Source organism: Drosophila subobscura, chromosome E, assembly GCF_008121235.1.
Source record: "Drosophila subobscura isolate 14011-0131.10 chromosome E, UCBerk_Dsub_1.0, whole genome shotgun sequence".
Lineage (NCBI taxonomy): Eukaryota > Metazoa > Arthropoda > Insecta > Diptera > Drosophilidae > Drosophila > Drosophila subobscura.
Window position 1 is genome coordinate 3305120 of NC_048531.1, and position 24323 is coordinate 3329442.

The 24323-nt window shown below is 47.7% G+C and overlaps 13 protein-coding genes across 14 annotated transcripts; 9 read left to right on the forward strand and 4 right to left on the reverse strand.

The window, feature by feature from the left end:
- Nucleotides 1–694: 694 nt before the first annotated feature.
- On the forward strand, nucleotides 695–1246 carry LOC117892566 (the record flags this gene model as incomplete). The annotated part of the gene is made up of 2 exons (XM_034798888.1): nucleotides 695–1027; nucleotides 1082–1246. Coding segments are annotated over 2 exons (498 nt in total), but the record flags the coding sequence as incomplete, so codon positions are not given.
- Nucleotides 1247–2266: 1020 nt separating this feature from the next.
- LOC117891630 (probable inactive tRNA-specific adenosine deaminase-like protein 3) lies at nucleotides 2267–3565 on the forward strand. The gene has a single exon (XM_034797172.1). The coding sequence runs from the start codon at nucleotides 2406–2408 to the stop codon at nucleotides 3507–3509; it is 1104 nt and encodes a 367-aa protein (XP_034653063.1). The 5' UTR covers nucleotides 2267–2405; the 3' UTR covers nucleotides 3510–3565.
- LOC117891635 (28S ribosomal protein S28, mitochondrial) lies at nucleotides 3500–4307 on the reverse strand. The gene is made up of 3 exons (XM_034797181.1): nucleotides 3988–4307; nucleotides 3805–3926; nucleotides 3500–3736 (listed from the first exon to the last, which is right to left on the reverse strand). Exons 1-3 carry the CDS (start codon nucleotides 4249–4251, stop codon nucleotides 3553–3555), a joined length of 570 nt encoding a protein of 189 aa, XP_034653072.1. The 5' UTR covers nucleotides 4252–4307; the 3' UTR covers nucleotides 3500–3552.
- Nucleotides 4308–4372: 65 nt separating this feature from the next.
- On the forward strand, nucleotides 4373–5242 carry LOC117891637 (protein FAM136A). Its single transcript, XM_034797183.1, has 3 exons — nucleotides 4373–4547; nucleotides 4611–4775; nucleotides 4835–5242. Exons 1-3 carry the CDS (start codon nucleotides 4461–4463, stop codon nucleotides 5021–5023), a joined length of 441 nt encoding a protein of 146 aa, XP_034653074.1. The 5' UTR covers nucleotides 4373–4460; the 3' UTR covers nucleotides 5024–5242.
- Nucleotides 5239–5923, forward strand: LOC117891636 (protein FAM136A). The gene is made up of 3 exons (XM_034797182.1): nucleotides 5239–5372; nucleotides 5428–5592; nucleotides 5649–5923. Exons 1-3 carry the CDS (start codon nucleotides 5286–5288, stop codon nucleotides 5856–5858), a joined length of 462 nt encoding a protein of 153 aa, XP_034653073.1. The 5' UTR covers nucleotides 5239–5285; the 3' UTR covers nucleotides 5859–5923.
- A 230-nt stretch (nucleotides 5924–6153) lies between these two features.
- LOC117891632 (cysteine dioxygenase type 1) lies at nucleotides 6154–7302 on the reverse strand. Of its 2 annotated transcripts, none has more exons than XM_034797176.1 (3): nucleotides 7152–7302; nucleotides 6468–7038; nucleotides 6154–6399 (listed from the first exon to the last, which is right to left on the reverse strand). In XM_034797176.1, exons 2-3 carry the CDS (start codon nucleotides 7015–7017, stop codon nucleotides 6221–6223), a joined length of 729 nt encoding a protein of 242 aa, XP_034653067.1. In that variant the 5' UTR covers nucleotides 7018–7038; nucleotides 7152–7302; the 3' UTR covers nucleotides 6154–6220. The 2 variants fall into 2 exon arrangements, with proteins under 2 accessions (XP_034653067.1, XP_034653066.1); XM_034797175.1 differs by having other exon boundaries at nucleotides 7125–7302.
- Nucleotides 7303–9884: 2582 nt separating this feature from the next.
- On the reverse strand, nucleotides 9885–14357 carry LOC117890591 (ubiquitin-like modifier-activating enzyme ATG7). The gene is made up of 9 exons (XM_034795528.1): nucleotides 14114–14357; nucleotides 13526–14050; nucleotides 13248–13460; nucleotides 13051–13195; nucleotides 12645–12992; nucleotides 12416–12580; nucleotides 10352–10645; nucleotides 10164–10280; nucleotides 9885–10108 (listed from the first exon to the last, which is right to left on the reverse strand). Exons 1-9 carry the CDS (start codon nucleotides 14308–14310, stop codon nucleotides 10055–10057), a joined length of 2058 nt encoding a protein of 685 aa, XP_034651419.1. The 5' UTR covers nucleotides 14311–14357; the 3' UTR covers nucleotides 9885–10054.
- LOC117890592 (32 kDa beta-galactoside-binding lectin) lies at nucleotides 10860–12398 on the forward strand. Its single transcript, XM_034795529.1, has 3 exons — nucleotides 10860–11241; nucleotides 11391–11978; nucleotides 12044–12398. Exons 1-3 carry the CDS (start codon nucleotides 11150–11152, stop codon nucleotides 12327–12329), a joined length of 966 nt encoding a protein of 321 aa, XP_034651420.1. The 5' UTR covers nucleotides 10860–11149; the 3' UTR covers nucleotides 12330–12398.
- Nucleotides 14358–14434: 77 nt separating the features above from the next.
- On the forward strand, nucleotides 14435–16855 carry LOC117890235 (exocyst complex component 3). The gene is made up of 2 exons (XM_034794974.1): nucleotides 14435–15470; nucleotides 15533–16855. The coding sequence occupies exons 1-2, from the start codon at nucleotides 14499–14501 to the stop codon at nucleotides 16775–16777; spliced, it is 2217 nt and encodes a 738-aa protein (XP_034650865.1). The 5' UTR covers nucleotides 14435–14498; the 3' UTR covers nucleotides 16778–16855.
- Nucleotides 16856–16963: 108 nt separating this feature from the next.
- On the forward strand, nucleotides 16964–18778 carry LOC117890236 (deoxyribodipyrimidine photo-lyase-like). The gene is made up of 2 exons (XM_034794975.1): nucleotides 16964–18333; nucleotides 18392–18778. Exons 1-2 carry the CDS (start codon nucleotides 16978–16980, stop codon nucleotides 18746–18748), a joined length of 1713 nt encoding a protein of 570 aa, XP_034650866.1. The 5' UTR covers nucleotides 16964–16977; the 3' UTR covers nucleotides 18749–18778.
- LOC117890237 (proteasome subunit alpha type-6) lies at nucleotides 18776–19923 on the reverse strand. The gene is made up of 4 exons (XM_034794976.1): nucleotides 19810–19923; nucleotides 19653–19747; nucleotides 19421–19597; nucleotides 18776–19362 (listed from the first exon to the last, which is right to left on the reverse strand). Exons 2-4 carry the CDS (start codon nucleotides 19726–19728, stop codon nucleotides 18881–18883), a joined length of 735 nt encoding a protein of 244 aa, XP_034650867.1. The 5' UTR covers nucleotides 19729–19747; nucleotides 19810–19923; the 3' UTR covers nucleotides 18776–18880.
- Nucleotides 19924–20199: 276 nt separating this feature from the next.
- LOC117890055 (ubiquitin-like-conjugating enzyme ATG10) lies at nucleotides 20200–23625 on the forward strand. Its single transcript, XM_034794686.1, has 4 exons — nucleotides 20200–20237; nucleotides 21909–22011; nucleotides 22069–22225; nucleotides 22278–23625. The coding sequence occupies exons 2-4, from the start codon at nucleotides 21916–21918 to the stop codon at nucleotides 22532–22534; spliced, it is 510 nt and encodes a 169-aa protein (XP_034650577.1). The 5' UTR covers nucleotides 20200–20237; nucleotides 21909–21915; the 3' UTR covers nucleotides 22535–23625.
- LOC117890054 (tRNA (adenine(37)-N6)-methyltransferase) lies at nucleotides 20208–21812 on the forward strand. The gene is made up of 3 exons (XM_034794685.1): nucleotides 20208–20369; nucleotides 20430–20607; nucleotides 20677–21812. Exons 1-3 carry the CDS (start codon nucleotides 20308–20310, stop codon nucleotides 21664–21666), a joined length of 1230 nt encoding a protein of 409 aa, XP_034650576.1. The 5' UTR covers nucleotides 20208–20307; the 3' UTR covers nucleotides 21667–21812.
- Nucleotides 23626–24323: the final 698 nt, after the last annotated feature.

The window sequence follows — 24323 nt, forward strand, 5'->3', positions numbered from 1 at the left end:
CAGTAGTACATATCTTCTCACACCAACACACTCTTTTAGCTCACCCCCTTACCCTAGAGCCCTAAACTTGATTCAGTGTGATATCATATGAGTCTTCATACAACATTTGGTAACGCTGCTCTTATGGTCTCTGAGAACGGACGGACAGACGGCCATACAGACTTGGCTATATCGACTCGGCTAGTGATGCTGCTCAAGATTGTATATACCTTATGGGGTCGGAAACGCTTCCTTCTGTGTCTTACATTTTTTACCACAAGTACAATATACCCTCTTTACTCTTCCAGTACCGGGTAAAAAAAATACACTCCCATCACAGCTATACGCTGTGCGCTCTTATCGCAGCTCTCTAGTCTTGATCTACCACGCTAACTTGCTCACATACAAACTCAACGTTGTCTGCTGTGATTTAGGGTGAGAGAACTCCTCGACGCTAAATGGTTCCTATAATCGGATGTAATTTAAGCAAAGTGGAATATGATCGCCGCCATTTTATTGGGTCTTTCATGCGGAAAAAAATACATGCATATAAAACAACACGTTGGACTCTTTGCAATTTTATCTTCCCTTCAAAGTCAGGAACGATGCGGATCCAGCTGACCATCTGTGCCGCCATCGGCTTATTTCTAGCATTCACCATCAATGTTCATGTAAATATGCAAAACAAATAAACCAATCGAGAGGACAATAATGGAAACCAAGTTATCAGGATGCCGTCGTCTTCAAAGTTACGAACGCCGTATGTGAAAGTTACAACCAGTCCTGGTTCGTGTTCCACAATTGTCGTTTAAAGGCTGTCAGTCGAAGCAAAGTTGTTTTCAATTTCAATGGAACGGTGCTACATCCGGCCAACGATATATCCCTTCGTGTCAAAATGTTCAAAAGGGCAAACGGCTACAAGCCCTGGCTCTTCGACGTTTCACTTGATGTCTGTGTGTATTTGCGAAAGAGAAATCATCCCTTTGTCAATATTGTCTATAGACTATTTAGTGACTTTAGCAACATGAACCACACATGTCCGTATGTGGTAAGATACTCGAATAATTTCTTTATCAAAAGAGTTTGCAAATTTCCTTTGCAGGGTCCACAAATCCTCAAGGATTTCTATCCGAGACTTGAACTGTTGCGCCTGCCCTTTCCGACTGGGGATTATATGCTGGCGATTCGGTGGCACTTTGATAAGAAACTACAATTTGATACCAATATTAGTTTTACATTCGTTGAGGATCTTTTGAAGAGTAAATAAAAGATATACACATCCATATGTACATACATATATGCACATACACAATCAGATTGGTGTTCAAAACAAAAAAGGCCATCAAACTGTAATATTTGTATAAAAATAATTGAATCTTTTCCACATTATTGGGCCAAAAATAAAACAGCTTACAAGGAATTAAGCATTCCTTAATGCCCATCTACGTAATTATGAACACACGCTCAGCAAAATACTGTCGTACAGATTGTACAGATCGACGTTCAGAAAATTGCATCAAAATACTAATTGAAACTGTTTTTGGATCGAACTATTTTCGTTTTCTTCAGGCTCACTCTCTTGCACTCTCTTAATCCACCCGACACGCTTTTTCCGCAAGGAACCGAACCAACTTTTTCCCAAAACTTTTTTTAAAGAATTCTTTAAAAACTGGTATTGTTTTGGTAGGCATTTTTTAGAGGTAGCGCTTTGTCTCCACATATGTAACTTAAGGATTACAGCCTGTTACGCATGTTTTAAAAGCTAAATAATTTTACATTCGTGGAGGATCTTCTCAAGAGAAATTGAAACAACAAATGGGCATTTGATCAAATATGTGAAATGTATACAACCAGTTTGGTGTTCAAAGTAATTTCAGCAGTCAAACTGTAATTGTTAAATAATACATGATTTGCACACTATTGGACTGCATATACACTTCGTACAAGCAATTAAACATTCCTTAATGTCCATCGACGTCAGTAAAATATTGCTCAGCCCAAAGTAATGGCACACATTCCAAGCTGGGCTGACCATTGAAAATATTGTTAATAAGTAAATAAGAAAGATTTAAGAAAAAAGCGTTAGAATCCTTATCGAAACCTCTGCTAAACAGCTGTTAAGTGTAATCATAATGATGTGTACCTTGTTTAGGTCACACACCTTGCACTTTTCAATACATTTCATTCATAAGTATGTAGTTAATATGTAGCAATTTTGCAGTTCCCGTGTAGTTAAAATGTAAAAACATATACTTTTTTACCCAGCGTAAAATTAAAACTGAAACTTTTTTTTTCTTTTATTTGTATTCCAAACATTTTTAAAAGGAGGTTTCCCTCTCCACTCGTGCTGGTATTGTCCATGTCGTAATGGACAGGTTCATCTAGCCAAAAATGTCCATTGGCTAGTGCAAACAATTTTATAAACAATGGACACATGTGGTTCCCCACCACCAGTTAAGCGCAACAGGAAAAGCCCCACCGACAACGAGGAGGATTGCATGGGAATCCGAGCCGTTCTGTCCGATGAATACAATGAGATAGCCCTCATCAAGGTGCACAGTTGCCAGCTGGAGACGAAACAGCAACTGCAGTCCGTCATCCAGGAGCTGTCGCAGAAGTTGCCCCGCCTTCAGCACTTGAAGCGCGTCCACGACCGCAATGTGCTAATCTGCGCAACGTCGGAGATAGGAGATGCAGAGACCTTGGAGGAACATCTGCAGCGGTACGCCTTCTCCGCAAAGGTACTACAGGCACTCTGCCATCAGGTGCAGGTCGTCGAGGTGCCCGCCCGCATGCCCAAGCTGCGCGTGCAATACGAACAAATGATGCAGCACTGGCCCTGCAAATTCCATCCGAATCACTACTCCGAGTCGCTGCGGAATGGCAGCAACTTCTCCATCAGCCAGCGGGTCTTCCACAAGCGCATGGCTCAACTGCTGGCCAAACTGTCCAGGGATGTGAATAAGGACAGGCCAGTAGGCATCTGTGTGGATCCGCGACAGTCCCGCATTGTGTCCATCGCTGGTGCCAGCGAATCCTACGGACATGAACATTGCAGCATGCTGCTGGTGGATTTCGTGGCGCGCAGTCAGCAGGGAGGTGCATTGCGGAGCGAGCTCAGCTTTGTCGAGGACCAAGAGAATGCCGAAACAACATTACGAGGGCTTCCCAAGGCATACTACGACTACTTGAAAGAGAACGAGGCGTATCAGGACCTGCAATTCGGAGCAGAGATGTCCAGAAAGGGTCAGCCACAGCAGCAAGTGTTGTTGGATGCAGAGCACGCACAAGGTGGCGATAATCTGTCCAAGTACGGACCGTACCTCTGCACAGGCTACGATGTATATTTGCTGCAGGAGCCCTGCCTCATGTGCTCCATGGCCTTTGTGCACAGCCGGGCCAAGCGCATATTCTTCCTGCGGCCATCAGACAACGGCGCCCTGGTCACGCGGTTCCAGCTGCACTCGGTCAAGGAGCTCAACCACCACTATGAGGTGTTCCAGTTCACCACAGACGGGAGTTTAACTTAACAAACACTTTGTTTAATGCACTCTACATGTTTTAGAATAAACTCTATAGAATATTATCCATTTTGGGCGCTGCTCTGGCTGCTCCCTGTCTGGTGGGAGTGGATATCAGACCCAGCAGCTGGCAGTCTGCTTCCAGGATGGTTATGTCCTTGGATGAGCCCAGGAATTTAGTAGACAGCTCCAGATCCTTGACACGCAAGCGGACGCGGGCGCCACGCACGTAGTCACTGCAAAAAGGTGTGGATTCAGGTTTATCATGGTGAAAAACAATAAGTTGGGAGACCACTGCACTTACCTGCCATTCCGAGCGGGCCGTGAGCATACACAGTGGAACTTCCAGCCGAAATCTATGTACAGATCATCCTCCACCACGTGAAAGATCTTGCCGCTAACCACCTTCCCTTCGGCACTGCCCAGCTGTTAAATCGAGAGGTTATTACATAAACAATGAGCCGGCAGATGCCTGGAGTCTACTTACATCTACGAACTTGGAGTTGCGCAGCAGTGAGGCAAAGGTTTGATTGTCCACCTGCGGCTGCTCTGGCGCTGCGGGAGCCGTGTACTTGTCATAGGCACGGGCGAAGCCTCCTTTGCTGCTGCTTTCTGGCTGATCTTCAGAGGACGCATGTCCAGATTGGGTGCTTTCATTGCTGAAGGCACGTGTGGCCACCGACAGCTGGCGCCTGGAGGCGAAGGAGTTTGTCTGCAGCGCGGCTCGGCATATGTTGTGCAGCACAGACATCGTTTTAATTGATTATTATTATTTTCAGAAGAAACGCAATCAAAACTGGAGCAGAACAGAACAGCTGAGCGACCGATATGCTTGGTATCGATTGGTCGCCTCGCACCGGAGCGCCCATCTCTAAAATTACAAAACACGCTGTCAGTGGCGCCGGCATTTTACTATTTATTACGAAATCAATTGTTAGAATTAATTAAATAACTCAAAAGATGATCCAGCAGCAGCGCCAACGCATTGAGTCCGCAGTGACGGAGATGATCGACGACATGGACAAGACACACCTACGCAAAATGCAGGTATGAGTGCTGGCACAGTGAAAACAGAGGGCATTGTAACGACATTGTGCCCCCCTCCAACAGAACGAAATGCACCTGTGCGCTGCGAAATGCTGCCAGGACGACACATCCAGCGTGGACAGTGTGCAGCGGTGTGTGGACCGCTGCTCGACACCCATGACTCGGGCCCAGAACTATGTGCAGCACGAGCTTGGAGAATTTCAGGGCAGGCTGCAGCGTTGCGTCATGGTAAGTTCCAATGAGTCTTCTCAAATCAACCACACACTCACTTTATTCTCTTTCGACAGCAATGCAACGATGATGTCAAAGTTAAAATGCCGCCCAGTCCCAGCGAGGATCAAATCGCCAAGTACACGGATCAATTCGAACGTTGTGCCATCCAATGTGTGGACAAGCATGTGGGTCTCATACCCAGCATGATGAAAACGATGAAGAAAGTACTATCCAAGGGACCTGAGGCCATACCACAAGTTTAATTCGCTTTGAGCTGGTTGCATTTATCACATTTCCTCTTAGTTGTTGAGTTTTTATTTTACATATATTTTCTGGATATTATTATGTACACAAGCTACACTGTGGGATCACTTCAGTACACTTTCATAGACAAAATGTATGTTACCTATTTCGATCGCTCTAAGAAAAATACATCAAATCCTGTTAGATAAACTGAATACATTCAAAAATTCGATCCTGTATTTCTGTAAATAATTCAAAATTGTAACATTTTCGATTCCCAAAATGGTGGAACAGCAGAAGAAGCGCCTGGAGATTGCCCTTAGCGACATGATTGAGGACATGTACCGCACCCACTTGCGCCGCATGCAGGTGAGTGCAGCCTCAATTTGAGCAGCAAATCCACTGAGAAATCTGAATATTCAAGTCCAAAATGCATCGGTGTGCGGCCCGTTGCTGCGACGACGAACGCGGAACGCTCGAGAGTGTCCAGAATTGCATAGAGAAGTGCGCCGGTCCCTTGATGGATGCTCAGGACTATCTGCAGCACGAGCTCGGTCAGTTCCAGAACCGTTTGCAGAACTGTGTGAAGGTATAATAATGGTTTCTCACACTCGAATCAAGTGTAACAGCACTGCTAATCCGTAGGATTGCAACAGCGATGCTCGCTCGCGATTGCCGATTAATCCCAATGACAAAGACATGACCCGATCGCAGCATCTCTTTGAGAACTGTACCGGGAACTGTGTGGACAAGTACATCGACCTGTTGCCGGGACTTCTCAAGTCGATTCGTCAGACCCTGGACCGTGGCCCGCCGAAGAAACAGAATTATACTGCCCGGAGCCAGGACGCTTAGTAATCCCCTTGCGCTCACACTGCACAAAATTATAGATTAAAACGGCATCAAAGAAATGTCAATAAGTCACTTATATATTGAATATTTGGTATAGCTTACACTAAAGATATGTACATCAAGGAAACACTCTTCGGAAAGAGTGAAAGCCCTAAGTTCCTGCAAGGTAGAGAGCGCCCTCTCCAGTGAGTTCTTGCTTACGTGGCCTAGATCAATATTCCAAATCTCTATCTTTTTCTCTGACCATTAGGAAGGCCCTCACACACTAAACATCTAATAATAAAGATTCTTAGCAATATACAACAATATACAACTGTATTTGGATGCGGATGCGGATACGAGTGCGCAATTAGATTTGAGTTGATCTATTGCTCATTCGGTTTTGTCCGGACGCCGTACTTGCTCCAGAACGTGACCTTGGCGGTGGTCTTTTTGCAGTTGTCCTGGAACACGGAGCACGAGTCGAAGGGTGGACAGTAGAGGTGCAGGGAAACGGAGGTGTCCGCATGACTCGGATTCTCCACACGATGCAGACCCAAGTTATCTATGGATAAATCAAACGATAAGTAAAGTCTGATGACTGTCTGATTGCTCATCTCGTCTGGTACCCACCATTAATGTAGGCCACATCGTTGACGGCAATCGGCGTCTCGCCTATCTCCACCAGCTCCCGAGGGTCGATATCCCCTTCGTGGCTATGCTGATGGCTGGTGTCTCGGCTGACCGAGTTGTTGGGGCGATTGGGGTACTCGTAGCGCTTCTCGCGCAGATCCCCTTTCAGCATTTTCATGAAGCAGTGGGAGTCAGCGTGGTCGTGCACCGAGGAGCCGTGACCCTCGCCCCAGCATAGGATCAGCAGATTGAACTTGCCGTTGCCGGCATCCACGAGATTGCGGGTGTAGGTGTAACGGTCGAACTTGGCATATTTCCGCCACTCCTTGGGGTTCGACTTGTAAGAGAGCATCAGGTGATTGACCATCTCGATGTTCACGTAGTTCGACTCGAACTCGCGGTGCAGTGCCGTGATCAGCTGGTCCATCGTCTCAATGACGGGCCCATACTTGAGGGGCTTTTCCAGGGCCTGATAGTAGTTGGTGGCCTGGCGCAGGTACTTCTCCTGATCGACCTGCTCGATCTCCGCATCGATCTTGGACAGGGCCATTTTCGATTTGCTCTGATTGACCTGTGATAAGAAGCAAATGGGAAATGGGAAGAGAAATGCATCAGTCCCGCATGTTGAAGGGCATGGAAAACTACCGTCTAACTAACTTTTTGTGATTGATTTAAATGAATTACGTTGCAGTGGATCGAACGCGCTGAGATTATCGCTGATAGCTCTGATTGCTAAGCGCTGCTTAAGTATTTTGTAAGTATTTCAATTAGCCGCTCGATGAGTAGATTCAAAAGATCCCATACGCTCTACCTCAGATCACAATTCAAACTGAATGATTGTGCTCGCTGATGATACCGCTGACACCACAATTTCTGGAGATTTGTACTGTCCATCTCCTGCCGCTATGTAATCTGCTGCCTTGCCTTCGTACGTAGCTCTCAAACGAACAAAAAACAATAACAATAACGACACACAACACACGATTATCGGCCAGGCATTATCAATTGCGAGATTTGCCTATGTACTGATCCGATCCGATGCGATCCCCCCATCTATATAGTATATAATCACTACTTACATACATATATACTCGTACAACTCAAATCGGAGGCTCAGCTCGGCTCGAATGTTGCCAGGAGCCCACAGAGCCCAACAGATGGTGAGCCGAAAATTCTGGAGCAGAGGTTAATGCCGCTTAGCAAATAAAAAACAAATTTTATTGTTATCTCTTCGCACTCATTGGCTATTCCAGAGATGACCATTCATTGATAGCCGGCCTCGGATTTGCTCGGATCGATCTATTTGCTGACGCATGGACGAAAATCGAGCGGTGCTTTTTACGTGTTTTCGTGTTGATCCCACGGGTAATAACCAGATATTTTTCTGGAATTTCTTATCATCTGGGTTTTCCTGCTAGCGAGCATCTTTGGGATTTCTAATTTGGCTGGCAAACAGACAACTTTCACCGCCAATTAGGTCAAAGTTTGCGGGTTAATAATTAATCATGATTCAAACTGATTAAAATTGAGATCAAAGTATGGAAATGGCAAATCATTGCATACTTTCAGGTCGGACACTCATTTCCTTTAATTGCAACTCATTTGGTTAAACAAAAACGCCATTAAAATTAACTGACAAATCACCAGAAATGCTTTTGTGATTCAGGAAGTTCTTTCATGACTAACTGACCTTACTTTCTCCACAAAAACAATTCCCCGCCCAGCTGAATAAACAAAGAAAAGTTACATTTTTGAAGTTTCTTTAGATGACGGATGCTTGGAGCAGCTGAAACTCTTCGTTTGTGCAACAATGTCATCAACTGAACTTGAAGTGTGAGTTAATAACTGTTTTATGGACAGCGCCCCCTGGCTCGAGTGCCACATCATCATCATGGACACACACTTTTAGGTGAAATGGAATACAAAAAAATAACACATTTTGCAATGCCAGCTTGGCATCCGACTTTCGCAACAGGTTGAGGCCGGGCCAGAGCCAAAACAAAGCAGAAACTGCGAAACCAACTACGTCAACATAAGGTCTAACAAACTGAATAGGAAATTGCTTCGAAACTGCCGGAGCTCGGGGCCAATTTTAAAGTTCAACAAACTGCAGTCAGCATCTGACAGCATAGGGAAAGTGATTTGGTTCCAGGACTTACCATTTTGATGATATATTTATGCACTAATCACAGGGTTTGGCTTGCACAACTTTGTATAATTTTGAAACACTTTGAATGGCCGAGTAATGGGAATAAGGATCGGGACTGCACTTTTTAGTTTTCAACTGGTGTTGGCTACCACTTGGATTCGCGCCTGATGGGTTTGTGTGCCAGTTTTGGATATCTTTCACCAATTTATGGAAATGACGGCCTGCAAAACATCATTTTCACTCAAAACGCAATTCGAGCGACATTTCGTTGGCAGCAGCGACGACGCCGGCGCAACGCCAGCGGCTCGAACGGCATTTTGAGCGCTTTTCGGGGCCGCGAGTGAAAACGCCAGCCTCGCATCGGGGTCTTTAAGTTGTTTGCTCAGTTGGTACCAAAAATGTATGCTGCCGACGCAGATATCTCTGCGCATTTCACTCGCCCAACTATTGATTATGCTGTTGTCTTTCTTCTTTTCAGCTTGATGTTGCTTTCAAAGCGACAGAGAGAGATAGAGAGAGGGAGAGCCTTTTGCGGCCATTCTTGGGTTAGGGTTTCATCAGCCAGCCTGCCTGCCTGCCTGCCTGCCTGGGGGTCAAATAATGAATTTTGAAATATTTATGGCCTCGGGCTGTCAAGTGTCGGCTGACTGGCAATGTTTGTTTATCTCGACACATTTGGCCCGACTCTATTTAAAGCAATGAGTGACATACATGATTAATTCGAGTAGATTCCATAAGAATATATCGTTAGCATCATTGCGGCTCAAACTCAGCGATTGTACTCCAAAAATGTAACGCGCCCAACGAAAGTCTGATTAGCATAGACCAGCGGTGGTAGTGGCTCTGGCTCGTGGCTTTCTATCCCACCATTCTCCAGTTTATTGACCTATGAACTATTATTCTTTCGCGCATCTGTAAGAGCCATCATTAGCATAAATATTCTTAGCCAGATTTAATTCGCAAATGAATCTTCTTTGGGTTGAGTGTTTTTTTTCGCCTCGAATGATGCATCTAATAATGATTCCATTGACCACACACTCGTCATCATCGGAGTGTGTAAACAATATGTTGTTATTTGTGAACCGTAACATGGGGATTTTTCATCTTTCCTGCCTGCTGCCAGCTGTCTGCTGTCCACAGATCAGTACCATATCTGCGCATTTGAAGCGATTGCTGCTCTTATCAACAGAACAACATATTTGTGCAAACAGCGACGGGCACACGCAGCGGCAAGGGATATATTTACATATTTATGCATGTTCTGTTTCCACATTCAATTGTATTTTATCGTTTGAAATGATGTACAGATATTGAGTTTATAGTTTACTTAACGACTAGATAAAGCATACATTTTGGTTTAGACATTGGACACAACACAACGCGTATAAATGCTTGGTAAAGAAATTGCTATAAATTCAGATTGGAGGGAGGGATACTACTAATCCTCATCATCTTCGGACATATCAAACTCGGCATCATCAAAGTCGATTATCTATAAAAATGGATATTTGCAGTAATTCGTACTTTCGTCCAATAAAGCCACAAACCTCACTGTTCAGACGCTTGAACTCCGAGATGCCCGTCAGATCCTCTAGATACTTGGCGGTTTCAAAAGTTCTAAAGAGAAAGGCATGTCCCTCATTCCTAAAGGCACTTAGGACTGGCTGTAAAAAGGAGAAAGGGGACACTTTTTGATTGTATAGATTCGATAAACCCTTTAGCTGTTAGCTCTTACCGCTGAGCAGGCAATGCATTGGGCAAACTTTTGCGTAGCTGGCAGGATGTTCTCATAGTTGCAGAGCATTCCTCTCACGGAGTGCGGCAGGATACCCAGTAGCCCTTCGGGAACCTTGCCGGCATCCGCACTTATCTGCAGCCTTCCGGTTTGGGTGTAGTAGGCCGGGGCTAGCTCCCGCTGTGGATGCTGCAGCAGGGCCACCAGCAGCTCCACAGCATAGCTGGCAGCAATGTTGGAGACGCCGGGTCGTGTCACGGTGCACTGTTGATCCAGAGTACGATCTTTGAGCGACTGGAAAGAGACAGACATAGAGAGATAAAAGCTTCCACTCCACACACAACGCTGCATAAACAAGCTTTGGGCAGAGCTTTTACAATGTCAACAAACGCAGCCGAAAACTTGGGACCAGCGACCAAAGATGAAGCGGTCGCCCGCCGCCCGCCGCATGCCGACCCCTTTCGGTAAGGTAAGACACCTGAGCGTGCGAGAGCGCAATTTTTCTGTTTGATTAGTTAATAACAATTCTCGTACATTAAAAACAAAGTCAGTCAGAGAACGCCCTGCCCAGTGGGGCTTGTGCTGCTTGTGCAACTGTTTTTCCCACCGGGAACGGGCCCGAGCCCGAGCGAGTTTGCCACTGATTAGATAAAGTTTCGGCTCTCCATTGGACACGCTCTCCGAAAGAAACCTTCTGATATTGTTTTCATTTGTTCGGGGCGCTATAGTGCCAGTTGAGAGCCAGTGAAGTTAGATCCACCCATTCGCGGACACCTCTAATTTTGAACATTGAAAATAATGCTAACAGAATTCGCTGGAAACCTTTCGCATCCGCTGGAGTTTGGCCATGTGCTGGAGATCGTCGCCAAGACCATCGATGGAGCCGCCAGGTGAGCTCCGCTCTGCCCCAGCATTGCTGTAGAGGGACACGCAAATGTGTATCTTCTCAGTACATGACTAATGGAATGTAGAGCAGTGTTCCTTATCGTTGGCTGCTGATATGACTAATGTTCCAATTGTTGTGGTTCTCCCCCGCCAGGTTCCACATAGACCTCTCCACAGCCAAGAGCACCGTGGATCCGGATGCTGACATTGGTCTGCACTTTTCCTGCTACTTCCGCAACGACATGATCGTGCGCAATGCCCGCGTGAACGGCGTCTGGGGCGAGGAGGAGTCGGCTGTCATGGACAACGTAACGCTGCCGAATCCGATTGTGAGCGGCGAGTTCTTTATGGTCTACATATTGGCCTGCGAGGACAGCTTTCACATTTCGATCAACAGTCGGGAGTTCTGTAAGTTCCGCTACCGCATGCCGCTGAGTGCGCTTCGGACCCTGGAGATACGCGACCAGATCCAGGTGATCAAGCAGGTGGATCATCGCACCGTCTTCCCCAATCCGTGGCCCGCCATACACGCCTCGGACTACTTCAAGGCCTTCAGCAACGATCAGCCCATACTCTTCAGTCCGGGCCATGTGATTGTCATAACAGCGCGCTGCTTCGAGAACAAGCGGGGCCAGTTCATCATCAAGTTCATGGATTCGGACACCAAGCGGGAGGAGCTGCACTTTAGCATACGCTTCGACGAGAAGCTGGTGATTCGAAACTCCATGGGCAAGAACTTTGAGTAAGTCGGCAGAGCAATCGACTCCGTTTGTGGCATGATTCTAACAACTCGAACCACAATTCCAGATTCGGCAACGAAGAGCGCCATGGGGGTTTTCCGTTCACATTCAATCAGCAGTTCAAGCTGGCCCTGGCCTTTACGGAACGCGAAGTTCTCACGGCTGTGGATGGATACAACTTCTTCAGCTATGCCTGGCGCACGCCCAACGCCATGATGAACTTGGTGGGCTTCAAAGTGACCTGCATAAAGGGTCTGGTTATGCAGATAACTGGCGTGGACCATCTGCAGACGGGCGATCCCACGTGCACCGCTTTCGAGAAGTACTCGCGCCACGACTACGAGTGTGTCTAAAGCGGAATCCATCGATTGCATGGTCTGGCCATTGAACGAAGTCTGAAAATATATGTGCTAAACGTTAAACGACTCAGTCTACTTACATTGCCGGGCGCTGTGACATCGTTGCAGAAGTAGCATCCCAGTTGATTGCCACTGATGCACTTTAGCCCCTCGATTTCCCGCCCACTGTCGCCGGCCATGTCGCGGGTGCTGCCATGCCGCATCACCAAGTAGCTGTCGAATCCCAGCGCAGCATTGATGACAATCTGTGAAGGGACAGTATGTAAAGCTATTCGTACTCTGCGTGGGCGAAGTTCACTCGTTTTGGACCTTTTGATACGCAGCTCCGAGCAGTGTGGGTAACCAGCGGCTCTCACGCGAATCGGTGAGCAGAAAGATTACATCATGCGCCTGCACTTGCTGCTCAATCAGCTGCAAGCTCTGCTCAGTCTGTGCTCGCAGCGACTCCCCTATGGTGTGGCCCGGCATGGGTATCTCCAGCACATGCCCCACGGTCTCGGCAGAAGGATTTATGTCGCGCAATCTTTGGGCGGCTGTTGTGGCCTTCATCCGATTGCCCGCCACCGCATCTGCATGCGTATAGAGGTTCTGGCGTACTGGATTGGAGAATCCAACCTTTCCGCTGTCCATCAGAGTAATGCGTTTAAAGCCCCAAGACTACAATTAACATATAATAATTAATGGCTCGGTTTGAGGGGGGTCGCAGAATAGCTACCAGAAGATTGCGAGCCACTGCACAGCCCAAGGTTCCCGCGCCAAAGAGCAGGCATTTGGTTTGCGAAATGATCTCCAGATTTAGATCTGGCACCAGGCGCCACTTCATTAGTTTCAAATTGAGGTTAATAGAGTTCTCGGCCAGCCTGTAATTGAAAGTATAAATATAAAGAGAAATGCTTGAATTTGGCAGCTTACTTGGCCGGATCCATGCTGTCCCTCATGCACACCATTCGCGGGCCCATTTTCCCATTTTTGTTCAGTTCCCAGCCAACAAATTTCACATCTTCGGTTTTAGTCAAGTCGCAAGCCTCGCTTTGAACTACATTCCATATCAGACTGTCGTCCATCTGCATTTGTTGATTGTGTCGCAGGCCCAGAAACCTGAGCGTCTTACCAACAAAACATGGACTAAGACACCAGGGCATGCAAATTAAATTTAGAATTAGCAATTAAAAGACATTAACACTACTCACAATCGTTGTAGCAGATAGGCGGCATAGTTCCGCATCAGCCAAGCCGGATGCTCGTACTCGCTGGGATCGGCAAAGCCAAAGTAATAGTGTTCCACCTCTTTCTCATCCAGGGAACTCAAGCTGCGAACCTCGACGACTTCATTCTGCCTCCCGTTGGCATACAGTATGAAAAAGTTCTGCGATTCAGGTGCTAGCGACTGTAGGGCTTCTGCATATTTGCTGCTATTCGTCAGATCGCTTAGCCTCGTCACGGCTCCCTGCAGCTTGAGTGTGGGCGTCAGGGGACATGGGAAGGCGAACCAGTAGTAGTAGCTGTGGCACTTGAGGTCCGCAAAGGACAGAACAAAGAAGCGGGTCAGCAGACTGGGATCCCCTGCCACTCGGTCGTTGCACATATCAGACAACAGTTTCTTGCCCTCATCCGACAGCAGCGTCAGCTTGTCCAGGGCCTTGAACTCTTCAATTGTGTTTTTATTGTAGATTGTTCCAACGGCGGCATGGCTGAACTTTGGAGGCTGCCCGTTACTATTGAAGATGGAAACGATGCGGATTGAATATGGATGAGTCATTAGTGGCTAGAAGTCCTACCTATTGAACGATGTGTAATCCGCCTCCAGGAGACATCCCGTGGCCTTTCGGTTTGTGTAGTGGCCAGAAATTGAACGTTGGGCATCCGACAAGCGATCGTAGTCCAACTTAAGTTCCGCCAGCTTGTGCCAGAATGTGGGCGACACAAACGACTCCCAGGGAGCAAATTGTAGAATATCTTCGCTGCCTGAGCTCATTTTGTGGGTGTTTCTGTTCAAATTTGCGGCTGCAAGAAAGTAAACAAAGCAATTTGTTGTCCGATGACATTAACCATCGGGAATTACTATCGATACTCTGGTATTTTTGGTATTCAGTATATTCGCTATTCTGATTGGAATTTATTATTATTTTTTGAGAAAAAAACAAACAAAAAGTTTAGGACAAGATGGATTTGCAGCAACTGGAGGATGAGGCGCGGCAGGCTGCGCTCAAGGACATACAGAACATGCTGCAGCGTCCGGGGCAGCTGGAGAAAGTGGAGCAATACCGCCACCGGATCGCCCGCAAGAAGGCCTCCGTGGAGGCGTTGCTGAAGACAGGAATGCAAAACCAGCTGGACGGCGTCCGGGTGGGGCTGAAGCAGCTGGAAACGTGCATGCAAGATGTGCGCGAGGTGCGCCGGCGAATGGATGAGGTGGAGAATCTGCTGCAGGGCGTACCCGAGGTGTACGATGCCTTGGAGGTGGTGCGAGAGGAGAACACGAAACACTCGCAGTATGCCACGGCCATGGAGAACCTGAAGCACATCTTCAATGTGGACGCCAGTGTGCAGAAGACCATGGGGCTCATCGACGAAGACAAGCTGCTGAATGCCCACCAGTGCCTGGCCGATCTGGAGAACTCCCGTGACGATCTGCTGTACGAGCTGCACAAGCAGCCGAAGCAGCACGCCTCCGACAAGATCACCCTGAAGCGCCACTTCGAGAAGGTGGACACCGTGTCGCAAGCGCTGGAGAAGAAGCTGCGCCTGATCCTCAGCCGCACCCTGAACACAGTGCGCAAGAAGCCAACCGTCATCGTGACCGCTCTCCGCATCATTGAGCGCGAGGAGAAGAACGACCAGTTTGCCTTGCAGCAACAGAAGGTGACGGGCTTCTTGCCGCCCGGTCGCCCGAAGGCGTGGCGCAAGATGATCTTGGACGTGCTGCAGTCGTCCGTCGCAACGCGCATCGAGGGCTCCAAGCTGGAGGAGCGCACCGACAACAAGATGTGGCTGGTGCGCGACCTGGAGATTCTGCGACAGATCATACTGGAGGACTTGCGCGTTGTAAAGTCGCTGTGCGTGCCCTGCTTTCCACCCCACTACGATATATTCAACGAGTACGTCAAGTTCTACCACGAAGGCCTCTCCAGCTATGTGAGTAATCGAATGTGGATCCACTTGTACTTGTCGCTAGATCTAATTCAATTTCCTTTCAGCTGGACACCATTGTGCGAGCCGGTCTTGAGGGCAACGAGTACGTCTCCATGCTGGCCTGGGTGACCCACACATATCCCGGGGCTGAACTCATGTCGCATCCGGACCTCAATGTGGATGTGCACAAGTTGATTGGAACGCTGCTGCGGCCCGAGCATCTGAAGGCGCTGGAGGATGAGTATCTGCAGAATATGCAGCGCAATTACCAGGAGTGGATGACCAAGGCAGCCGAGACGGAGAAGGTGGAGTGGTTCTCCGAGACGGTGCCGGACCAGGACGAGCACTACTACCACACCTCGGCGCCGGTGATCATCTTCCAGATGATCGACCAGCATCTGCAGGTGACAAACACCATACACCAGGAGCTGACGTTCAAGGCGCTCGTAATGAGCATACAGCAGGTGGAGATCTTCGGCCAGACCTACCTGAAGAACGTCATCGAGCTGAAGGAGCACCACTTCCGCAACCGGGATCAGATCAAGTACTTCACGCACTACATCATCACCATTGTGAACAATAGCCAGCAGATGGTGGAGCTGGCGCAGCAGATGAAGCAGCTTTACTGGCCCAAGTCACGCACCGAGCACTACGAGGACTTTGAGCGCCTGCTGGCCACCTTCCAGCGCATCCGAGCGCACGCCGCCAGCTATCTGCTGGAGGAGGCCTTCCTCGACATGGAGTGCCACTTCCACGACCTGTTCACCGTCAAGTGGCTGGCCAGCAGCATGTCTGTGGACACCATATGCGTGACCCTGGACGACTACTTCCAGGACTACAACCATCTGCGGCCCAACAACTTCGAGATGGTGATCAACGAAGCCCAGAAGCTGCTGGCAAAGCGCTACATCCGCGCCTTGCTGTCCAAGCGGCTATCAAAGCCACGCGTCGAGTGCGACGCCATCACCCGCAAGATCAAGCAGGAGGCCAAGCGCTTCAAGCTCTTCTTCGAGAAGATTGCCCCAAAGATTTCGCTCAGCGACTCGCCGCTTGATCTCATCACCACGCTCTCGGGGCTGCTCATCTCGGACATTGAGTTGCTGGTCCTCGATCTGCACACCCTGCTGGGCAGCTATCCGTCCCTCACAGAGGACCATCTCGTCCGGCTCTTCTACATACGCAACGACGTGAAAGCGGCCGAGGTGCGCGAAAAGGTGCAGGACGCCATGAAGTCCAAGAAGGCAATGGTGAGCATTGCCAAGCAGGACTGCATATTCAAGGAGATTGTGTTCAATGACAAATTGTGGTAGACCCTGTGTATGTTTGTATTTTGTATCTGTTGCTCCTTAGTTCCCATTCCGCAAGCTAATATCTGTTCAGTATCGTATTTATGTTAAGCTTATGAAGATATTTTAATAAATTTATACTTATATTTAATCAAAATAAAAACAGTTGCGACAGTGCTGCATAGCGTTTAAATTTAACAGCTGATGGAGCGCGTACAGTCGTGATGTTAATTTCGTCATATTGGCGCAAAAATTTCAATAAACCAAACGGATTTACTGTTGGATTAAATTTGGTCCGTCGGCTTGCCTCAATTTACACAATGAAACGCACCAAGACGGACACAGCAGGCGCCTCCAAAAAAGCGCCTAAAAAGGAAAAGAAAAGCGCAGAGCCAGAGGAGGGGGCCAGCGGTAGTAGCGGCGATGAAGCGGTGTCCTCCAGCTCGAAACTCGCTCAAACCAAGCCAGAATACAAGAACTTTGATCAGTTTCTCGCACACCTGGAGCAGCAACGATCTGAAGCGGCGGCGAGTGTCCAGGAGTTTCTGTTCAAGAAGAAACGGGTGCGCGTCTTGTCCAAGGCGAACGATGTCGGGGAAAAGTGCACTGGCGGCGTCGTCTATTGGATGTCGCGGGATGGTCGAGTGCAGGACAATTGGGCTCTGCTCTTTGCACAGCGCCTGGCGTTGAAATTGGAGCTACCGCTGGCTGTGGTCTTTTGCCTGGTGCCGAAGTTTCTTAATGCCACCATTAGACACTACAAATTCATGATGGGCGGCCTGCAGGAGGTGGAACAGCAGTGTCGGGAGCTGGGTATACCTTTCCACCTGCTGCTGGGACCGGCTGTGGATCGTCTGCCGGAATTCGTGCGTTCCAAACATGTTGGTGCGGTGGTGTGCGACTTTGCGCCGCTGCGAGTGCCCCGTAAATGGGTGGAGGATGTGGCAAAGGCGCTGCCCAAGAACGTGCCGCTGACCCAGGTGGATGCCCACAACGTAGTTCCGCTCTGGGTGGCCTCCGACAAGCAGGAGTACGCGGCCAGGACGATACGCAACAAGATAAACTCCAAGTTGGGCGAGTTTTTGAGCGAATTTCCACCTGTGATCAAGCATCCGCATGGAGACGGCTGCAAGAAGGTGAAACCCATCGACTGGGCAGCTGCCTATGCGATGCTGGAGTGCGACATGGATGTGGATGAGGTGAAGTGGGCGAAACCCGGCTACAAGGCTGCCTGTCTCCAACTGTACGAGTTCTGCAGCCGGCGCTTGGGCAAATTCAACGACAAGCGCAATGATCCCACAGTGGATGCGCTCTCTGGACTCTCGCCGTGGCTACACTTTGGTCAGATCTCGGCCCAGCGCTGTGCTCTGGAGGTTCAGCGCTTTCGGAGTCAGCACAAGGCCTCGGCGGATGCGTTCTGTGAGGAGGCCATCGTGCGCCGCGAATTGGCCGATAATTTCTGCTACTACAACGAGAACTATGACAGCCTGAAAGGCCTGAGCCCGTGGGCCCTCCAGTCCCTGGAAGCCCATCGCAAGGACAAGCGTGATCCATGCTACACCCTGGAGGAGCTCGAACAGGTAAGCAACGAGCAAAACTCTAAGCAAACTCTGTTGAATGTGACGGAATATCTTTCAGTCGCTGACCTACGATGACCTGTGGAACTCGGCGCAGCTGCAGCTGGTGCGAGAAGGCAAGATGCACGGATTTCTGCGCATGTACTGGGCCAAGAAGATACTCGAGTGGACGGCCGCGCCGGAGCAGGCGCTGGAGTACGCGATCCTGCTCAACGACAAGTACAGTCTAGATGGGCGCGATCCCAACGGCTATGTGGGCTGCATGTGGTCCATCGGAGGCGTGCACGACATGGGCTGGAAGGAGCGTGCGATATTCGGCAAGATTCGCTACATGAACTATCAAGGATGCAAGCGCAAGTTCGACGTGAACGCCTTCGTCATGCGCTATGGGGGCAAGGTGCACAAGAAGAAGGCCTGAGATGGTTTGAATAAATCTGTTTACTGGTTACGTTTTTGCCTTGTTTTAGAATGCAAGCCAAGAGCATTTTTATTTTGTTTACCACGGTTCCATTTAGAAAAGATGCAAAAATTACAAACTAGCGGGCAGAACTTAGTCCTTCTCGGCGATCTTGGTCAGATGTTCCTCGATCTCCTTCTCGTCTAGAGTGCGGAAGCTGGGATTCGACTTGCTGACGACGCCAATCTCGATGCCATTGGGCTTGAAGTCAATGGCCAGGACAGTGGACAGACAGGTGATGGCCAGCTGGATTGCCTTCTCCTCAGACAGATTGTTCTTGTACTTTTTTTCCAAGTAGCTGTTGGCCTCCAGCACCTTGGCGCCCACCGAGCAGGCCTTGAACCCACTGAAGTAGCCAGCTGGATCGGTCTTATAGACACAGGGGCCGATCTCATCGTCGTAGGCAATCAGCACCATGCTGCAGCCGAGCGGACGCATCTCCGCGTTCTGCGTGTACACCTGGTTGATGTCTGCAATGCGGCGGCACAGCACATCCACAGGCATTTCGTAGCCGTATTTGTAGCGGAAGTTGGCCGCCTCGTAGCGCGCCTTCTGCACCTGGGAGCGAGCGTCCGCTAAAGATTCAGAAGTAATTGATCAAATGCGGAATATTAAGGGACAGCAGTGGCTTACCAATACGCCCAGTCATGGCGCAACCGATTTCCTTGGTAATGCGGAACAAATGTGTCACCGATTCCGGCACAATGTTCTTTTCTGTAACCTTCTTCTGGGTGGCCACCACAGCACAGTCGCCGCTCTTCAGGGCCACCGTGGTGATGTTCTCCTGTGAGATGGCCTTGAATGCATATTCTGGAGGGAGACTATTGTTAGAGAGCTGCAGGCAGTCAACCACAAGCGCACTTACCGACTTGATAGAGGCGTCCCTCGGGCGAAAAGATGGTAATGTGTCTGTCAAAGCCGGCTGAACTTCCGCGAGACATGTTTTCGTCGTTTTATTAGCTGCAAACAGATTTCGAAACGTACAATACAGAATTTAGTGGTCTTTGACACAAACAGCTTACTCGTTGAGTAAATTAAATTGACAAATTGTTTACGGTTTCGAGTTTTTGCTTGAAAATGCTGCCGACTGGGAATTTCATATAGTCATTCCAGCTAGGGCTGCAGTGTTAACGCGGAATTATCGATCAAATATACCGACAGACCCTCAAAAATATGCCGAAATATTCCCTTGCATTTTCAAAATATACTGTAAATATACCGTGCATTTTAAATTATTTTCCTTGATTTTTATGTTGTATTTGATATTACTAGCTTGTTAGGAGTCTCAGCATTAAAACTTGTAATTTACTCATGGCTAAAATCACGGCTACTTTTTTGAAGTGAAACGGCGATGCAGCCCTCGCGAGAGCTATCGCTCATCGCGAGCCGCTAAGACTATCGATACCATCACTAATATCGATATTGGATGTAACACTACAAAATTCGGGAGGTAAATAAACATTTAATTATTAAATTATTCAGGAGTCGCTGGTGCAGCCGGTCCTGCAGAGCGAGAAACCATGCATGAGGATGACTTGAAGAATCAATTAACGATTGCGCGGAATGAGATAAACAATTTGAGGTGCGTCCCATGCGTTGTTGAAGTTCGAGTTTAGCAGCGATTGATTCATTGAATACGCAGGCAGCAAGTGCGGAACCTACAGCATGTGCAGCGCAAGGACATAGAAACAATAACCCGCCTGCTGAAGGACTTTCGCTGCGAAGGCTGTACGAACAAGCAGAATGCCAAGGCCAAGGACGTCACCGCCACGGCCACTGACACTGACAAGGCGGAGGCGGCGCCCGGGCTTCAGGGTCAGGTGCGTCTGACCATCAAACACATAATACACACACACACAGACAGAATTTAAACCTATGATAAACCATAGGAAATGAACGGGAGTGGCAGCAGCAACAGCATTGAGGAGTCTGCCCACTTTCGTCCGATTGGCGTAATACGGACAGCCTTTCCGGAGAAGCGCGCCGTGCCGAGGCAATCGATTGTGGGCAGCCGCCTACGTAGCCTTATCCAGCTGAACGATGGCGTCTTCACCAACCCGGAGCACTCGCTGGAGGGACTGTCGGACTTCTCACACCTGTGGCTAATTTACCACTTCCATCGCAACAATGCCCATCCAAAGGCCAAAGTGGCACCCCCGCGACTAGGCGGGGAACGAGTTGGAGTTTTCTCCACGCGCTCGCCCCACCGGCCGTGTCCCATCGGGCTGTCGCTGGTGGAAATTGAGAAAATTGAAAATGCCACCATCAGTTTCTTTGGCACTGACATGGTGGACGGAACACCTGTGCTGGACATCAAGCCGTACATTCCATACTACGATGCGCCAGCCTTGAGCATCGACTCAGGTATGTTTGGCGCATGCGAACCTCTACAATCAATCAACAATTTTGGCCTTGTGGCAGGTCGAGCCTCTGCTGTTCCGAATGAGACCAGCCTGGACTTTTACGATTCCCGTCAGGAGCCGGATGGAGAGGAGTCCGATCTGGAACTATACGGTGCCGCTGGCTATGCGGGCAACAACATGAGCTCCGATGCGATTCTGCCACCACCGAGCGCCGTACGCGTGCCCAACTGGGTGGTGGCCAGCCATCGGCTGAGCGTTTGCTTCAACGAGCACGCTGAGGCCCAGCTGAAGGAGTTGCAGGTCGAGAAACAGTGCATCGTTGAGATCTTGGAGGCGGATCCACGCTCAGTGTACCTGCGCACAAAATACGGATCTCAGATCTTCACTTTCCAGCTGAGTGAAGTCACCGTGACGTGCAAGTTCGACGACAAGGCCGCCACAGTGACTGTGGTGCAGGTTCGCCGCAATGAGAATGTGCAAGTGGTCGCATTGGACGGCGATCAGCGCAGTGCTTAAGTTGTAGTTGTTTTCCCGGATGGCTTTGCAGGGCAAAGGATATGTGTTTAGCTTAAGTATTCCGTGTTTAGGTGCTTTGACGTTTCGATTTTGCTGTAGGACACACAAGACATTCTAAAATATATTTATGCTGCTTGTTTCTGGAGTGAAAATTTTGGTTTCTCTTTTTTATATTAATTACTCAGTGCAGAGGCAATCCCTTGTTCTTTTGAGTATTATAACTAAAGTTTACTTTTTTTCAGCATCAAAATGAGCGAAATGACATGGAAGGAGTTCCTGGCCCAGGCCCAGGAGTTTCTCAAAATATCCGAGCAGTTGGGCGATGGCTGGGTGCTATATGTGAAGGTATAAGGAAATATATCATTATTGTATCACTGACCATAACAATTATCTTTATTTTAGGATTCCAGTGAGCCTAACACGTTCCTCAAGTACAGCCAAAAGATTAAATGCAAAGAGTCCAACGATGGAGATTTGACTCTCATCAATGTGGAGTACCACATAGTCTACAGTGTGTCGTATCAAGTGCCCATGCTATTGTTCCAGGCCCATCGATCAGGTATTATGATCAAATAATAAAATGATCAATCCAACTGAAGACCCAATTACAGACGGAAGTCTCCTCGACTTGGAGGCCACTTGGCGGGCCTTTATGCCAGAGACAGCGTCCAAAGATCTCTATCAGATGCTCACCCAAACGGACCATCCCGTGCTGTTCCGTCCGTTCATGGCGCTGCATCCGTGCCGGACAGCGCAGGTGCTCGACCAGTTTGGACAGCCGAGCGACAACCGTGTGCTCACCTTCATCAGCCTCTACGGACCGCACGTGCAGCTGCAACTGGCGAATGCCTACGGGCTGAGCAAATGAAACTCACGCACGGAACTACGCATGTGGATAATTCGCATATATTTGTGGCTGTTTTAAACATTGATTATGGGGAGTATACATATGTGGATATTACGATGCGTGGAGGGGAGGGAAGGGACTTCTATGTTACAGTTTTACATTCATTGAATATTCTAAATATTGTGTATTAGAGGGCATTCCAATGCTGCTCCTCTTCTATGACTTGGCACAAGTGAACATCCAAATTGTACAGTAAATAAGTGAACAACTAACTATGCATATAGTAATAGTGATTATAGTCTTACATATGTATCTGTATGTTGCACTGATAAATCTACAATTCTCAAGCCTAAATCAAGCACTGGCAAAAAGGAACAAGGCTAATTATGTAGTTTACAAGTTCCACTTGTCTTCTCGGGGTTATTTTCATTCGTAATATCAGATAAAGGTTACATATATTTTCCATCTGTTGGTATATTTAGAGCTAAGCATAGATAGTTATGCATTTTTACTATGTATATCCTTAGATCTAGTTGTACTGTACACAAGCAAGACCATTCTCGCAGTGGAGAGTGGCCATTACTATGCTTCGTCGGTTCACTAATGTTAGGTTCTTCATTTATAATTAATGTTAACTGGCTACTGTGTGGCATTTGCTGATCCTCGGACGCCAAAGCACGAGAGGTCCCGTCCTTCGACGGAGCTTCGGCTCCATATGAGCGCGGGGTCATAGCATTGAAAATGTTTTTTTTTTTGCAAAATTAAATAGTTTTTTATGCATATTGCTATGCTTCTGCATTTGTAATCCAACGAAATACATACATGCAATACACGTACACATACATACATTATGAAGAGTATATCTGCTATTGACTGATTGCGGATCTGTTCAGTGCGGCACTTGCAAGTTGCAACAAAAGATTCGAAGATAATTGGGAGCTCTGCTGTGTGGCCAATGGCTCGGAAGAGAGAGAATTGTATTTAGAAATACTCTTCTTGAACCAATCCTGCATCTCAGAATGGAGACTATTTATTTAGCTAACTGAAACAGAAACAACAGAAAGATTAGTTAAAATATTATGTACATTGTATGTGTGTTACGTACTTTTTTAGGGCCTAGTGGACTGCTGATCCTCTCTCGCCGAGTACTCCCCTGAATTTATTCTACATATCTATTTTATATTTCGTGCCGCATCTAATAGTCTTACAACATAAATTTAGCAATTTCTAATCCCTTTACTATATATATTCCTATATGTATTTGTTGGATAACTCTGTGTGAGTGTGTGTGTGTGTGTATACTTGGAATGTTTTCTGTTCAGTGTTTATTGGTGTACAATTGTGGATGTGTTTGTGACTTATCTAAGAGTATTTTACATAGCATTAGCATACATAAATATATGTACATATACGATTATATGAAATGTTTATTATTGAAGTATTATATCTCATCTGTTCATTGTTCTCTTCTCGATATATGTACTCTCTTATGTAAAAAATTCATTTAAAGCTTCACCATTTAATTGATATTTGTATATCAAATTACATTTCCTTAAACTATGTAGTGTCCTATGTACTATATACAGTAAACAAGATAAAGTAAAATTCAAAAAACTTTGCCCCGTCAGTGGTGGACCAGTGATATGTTTCATTTGGAGGATCCAACACGCATCACTTCAGGGGCAGAGAGTCCTCTAATGATGACGGAATAAATTACTTAAGTGAGTGCTACTCGTACAATATATGTACGAGTATCTCCCTATTATTCTAGGCTGTTGTTGCTGTTGTTGTTTCTCTACTTGTTCTTGTA